Source organism: Orycteropus afer, unplaced genomic scaffold, assembly GCF_000298275.1.
Source record: "Orycteropus afer afer isolate SDZICR_OR568_19922 unplaced genomic scaffold, OryAfe1.0 scaffold00540, whole genome shotgun sequence".
NCBI classification, from domain to species: domain Eukaryota; kingdom Metazoa; phylum Chordata; class Mammalia; order Tubulidentata; family Orycteropodidae; genus Orycteropus; species Orycteropus afer.
In genome coordinates this window covers 1,642,841-1,647,095 of record NW_006922127.1, presented here as the reverse complement: position 1 = coordinate 1,647,095, position 4,255 = coordinate 1,642,841, and the positions used below count along the sequence as shown (strand labels likewise).

The 4,255-nt window shown below is 47.4% G+C and overlaps 1 protein-coding gene across 1 annotated transcript in view; it reads right to left on the bottom strand.

Moving 5' to 3' along the window:
• Positions 1-4,255, bottom strand: part of MTUS2 (microtubule associated scaffold protein 2) — a gene marked incomplete at its 3' end in the record, with an annotated part of 434,822 nt that overhangs the window by 55,480 nt on the left and 375,087 nt on the right. Inside the window, exon 4 of the mRNA XM_042782951.1 lies at positions 1,021-1,182. Coding sequence (XP_042638885.1) covers positions 1,021-1,182 — 162 coding nt within the window. The remainder of the gene's footprint in view (positions 1-1,020; positions 1,183-4,255) is intronic.

Sequence of the window (4,255 nt, the reverse complement as noted above, 5' to 3'; positions counted from 1 at the left end):
TGGGTGTGGTTTGGGCTTTGCTTCTGTGAAGATTGACAGCCTTGGAAACCCTGTGGGGCAGTTCCACTCTGTCCTCTAGGGGCGCTGTGGATCAGAATCCCCTCTAGGCACTGGGTGTGGTTTGGGCTTTGCTTCTGTGAAGGTAGGAGCTCTGGTGGTGCAGTGCCTAAGGCATCTGACTGCTAACCAGAAGGCTGGCAGTTCAAACCCACCAGCCACTCCTTGGAAGGAAGGGTGGGCAATCTACTTCCATAGAGATACCGCCTCAGCAACCCAAGGGGGGGTCGCTATGGGTCGGGTCTGTCTTGCCGGCACAGAACAACAACAACAACAACAACAACAACAACAAGGGTACAGCAGACGGGAGACCCGCCTGATCCAAGAACCGTATCCTGAGTGCATTCCTGAATCTGAACTGTAGCCTACTGCTTCTCTAATAAACTCCATAATCGTGAGTATGGTCTGTGAGTTCTGCGTGGCCATTGCAACAAATGATTGAACCCACCAGAGGAGCAGTGAGTGCCTGGGAGGGATGGTTAGTGTCGGGATTGGGAAAAGGCTGGAGGGTGGCAGCATGTCTGACCTCAGGAATCAGCCCTGGACTGCTAATGGTGAGGCTGTCTTCCTTCTGTGAAGTTAGAAGAGGTCAGAAGATGCCGCCTCCCTGTCATTTTTGCAGGCTCTCACAGTTTCACTGCATATACAAATGCTTTGAAAACAATTTGTTGTTGTTTGCGTAGAGTGGGTCCCGACTCATAGCGACCCCTCCTTGGGTTTCCCAGGCAGTATCACTACGGAAGTAGATTGCCCAACCTTCCTTCCGAGGAGTGGCTGGTGAGTTTGAACCGCCAGCCTTCTGGTGAGCAGTCAAGTGCCTTAGGCACTATGCTACAATAGCATCATTATAATGATTTAAGTCCTATCTAAAGGACAGATGTACACAGGCACTTTCAGGGGACTTTTTATGTAATGCAGGGCAGGCATTTCACCTCGGAGCACCTCCAGGGCCCAAAGTCTTACCAGCGGGTGCGGAAGTGGGTTTGGGCGCCGGAAGTAGACTCCTGCGGGGCGTGGCCACACTGGAGGGCGCGGGGGGAGCTGCCCGGCTGGCACCTTTGGCTGCTTCTTTGGACGGCACGGCTGCCTTCAGAGCCGGCTGGTCTTCATTTCCGAAGGTTGAACCTGCGGGAGACAGTCAGCGTGTTCATGATGACGTCATGACAAATGGCCCGGTTCCCTCCTCACTGCAATGGCCAACCAGCCATGAGGCTGCGATCTGGCTTCTAACTGGACCTGCTAGTGGGCGGCCTTGGGGGGCAGCTCTCTGCACGGGGGTGTGGGAGAGTTCCCGTCAGTCACCGTGTACAACACCTGCCACTCAAGTCCCTGCATGAAGGGGCTCCACAAAAGCAGAGAGGAAGCGTGTATACGCCCCGCACCCCACATGTGTACATACACATACACACACACACACACATAGACACATATATACCCACAGCACACACATACCACACATACATACATACACACCATACACACATACACACCCCACAAATACACAACATACACACAACACACGTATACATACCACACACATACCACACACCACATGCACACATACACACCACACAAACACACACCATACTCACAACACACATAGATACACACACAACACACACATGTACACACACTGCGCACATCACACACACCATAAATACCCCATACACACACCACACATAACACACACAACACACATATACCACATACACACCACACATACATACACCACATACACCACACACACAGCACACAAGTACACACACACCACCCACATACACGTATACACACAACACACATACACATATACACACACCACACACATACCTACACACCACACACACCCACATACACAGCACACAGCACACATACACACATGTACACACACACACACCACACATGTACACACAAACACACATATATACACACCACACACATAATTAAACACATCATACACACCACATGTCACACAAATACAAACCCACACAAATACACACCACATACATACACACCATATACACACCACACATACATACATACACCAAAGCACACACACCACACATACACACCACACAAGTACACACAGCACACACACCATATGCATACACACACCACACATGTACACAAACACACACACCACACACATATAGCACATACACAGCACACAAGTACACCACACATGTACACAGGCCACACACATGTATACACACCACACATATACACACCCTACACAACTACACATACCACATACCACACCCACCCACCACATATACACAGAACACACGTGTGCACATACCACACACACCACACACACATATGCACACCACACATACCATGCATGTACACACGTACACACACATCACACAGACACACCAGAGACACACAACACACATATGCACACACCACACACATACCCACCATACATATACACCATACACATACCACACACACACACCAGACACACCACACACAGACACACAAACATACATATACATACACCACACATACACATACATACCCACCACACCACCAGCCTTCTGATTAGCAGTACTACTGAGTTGTGAGAATTAAAAGAGCTAATACAAAGGAACTAAAAAGTTTTGATATAAAGTAACAACACTAAGAATCTTGTCTAGTATACTGCATTCTCTTATGTGTTAGTTATTGTGGTAGTTAAGGTTGTGTGTCGACTTGGCTGGGCCTGGTTGAGTGGCTGGGCAGCTGGTGGTAGTTATTCCCCACGGTGAGACTGGCAATCAACTCCATGGTGGGATCTACCACAAGCAGCTGAGTAGCTGCCTTAGGGATGTGGTCCGCTTCCCGTATATAAGCAGCAGCTTTGGGAACGGTCTCCAGTTTATAGCACGCTTGAACCCTGCATGTAGCCGTGTCGTTGTTCACTGGCCTGCCATGCTCTGCCAACCTTGGGACTTTTAATGGCCTTGAATCAATGATCTGCCGTATGGTTTGGTAACATCAGGACTGTGCCTTTTTACTTGTCAATCTTGGGGCTTCTCAGCCTCAGCAGCCAGCAGCTGTCTGAGTGAAGAAAAGCCTCTAGCTCCAGTGGGCCGGGAGCAGAAGGCAGAGCTGAAGCCCAAAATTGAGTGGCTTTCACCCAGCCCTCAAAGCCTGGCCCCTTGAACTCGGACTTAAAACTTCCAAAATTGTAAAAGAATAAACTCCTGTTTGTTAAGGCCGTCCCATTTGTGGTATATTCTTGTCAGAGCGGCACTAGGGAACCAGAACAGTTATTAACACTTAAATGTTACTTTTAAGTTCAGTAGTTAATTATTACAACAAATCACTGTTTCTTAGGAACTTGGAGACAGTATTCCAGGATTTATATCAGCTGGTCTGTGCTCAATGAAGGAAAGGACTGAGGTTATTGGCGATGTTGCAAATATTCTACGAGTCTTGGCTTGTCTTCACACTTATGGTGCCTTTATTTAGAGGGTTTTTTAAAAATTATTTCAATGCAGCTGATTTTTATCACGCTCTCCGCTCCCTTCCGATTTATGCTTTGTTCATTTCCCACCTGGATGTCTTAAAGACCTTCTTCTATGTATTCTCTTAAACGTTTTAAAATGTTTTCTCATTTGGAGTCGTGCTCAGTTGCTAATCAGAAGGTCAGAGGTTCAAGCCCACCCAGATGTGTGTTTCTCCAGAAAGGCTCAGTGACCTCCTTGCAAAAAAAATTAGCCATTGAAAACCCCATGAAACACAGCTCCACCCTGACATCCATCGGGTCCCTGTGAGTTGGTGTCAACTCAACAGCCTTTCTCCACCCCATACACATTCAGTTCATTCATTCAACTGGCAGTGGATGTGGTTTGGCCTTTGCTTCTGTAAAGATTTATGGCCTTGGAAACCCTGTGGGGCAGTTCCACTTTGTCCTCTAGGGGCGCTGTGAGTCAGAATGGACTCAATGGCGGTGGGTTACTGGCTTTTAACAACAACTCCAAAATTTCAGTAACTTAATATAATAAAAGTTTATTTCTTGATCATGAATCTAACACAGGAACTCCTAGCAGGTCTGCTGTCCTGGGATGCTCTCCTCCTGGCAGGAACCCAGGGACCCAGGGACCCAGGGCTCATCCATTTAGATAAACATCATCTATTTTTTAGATGGTCTCTAAATTCAGGAGGGATATAATCAAGGTCATATTTTTGCTCCATATATATTTATCTTTATATA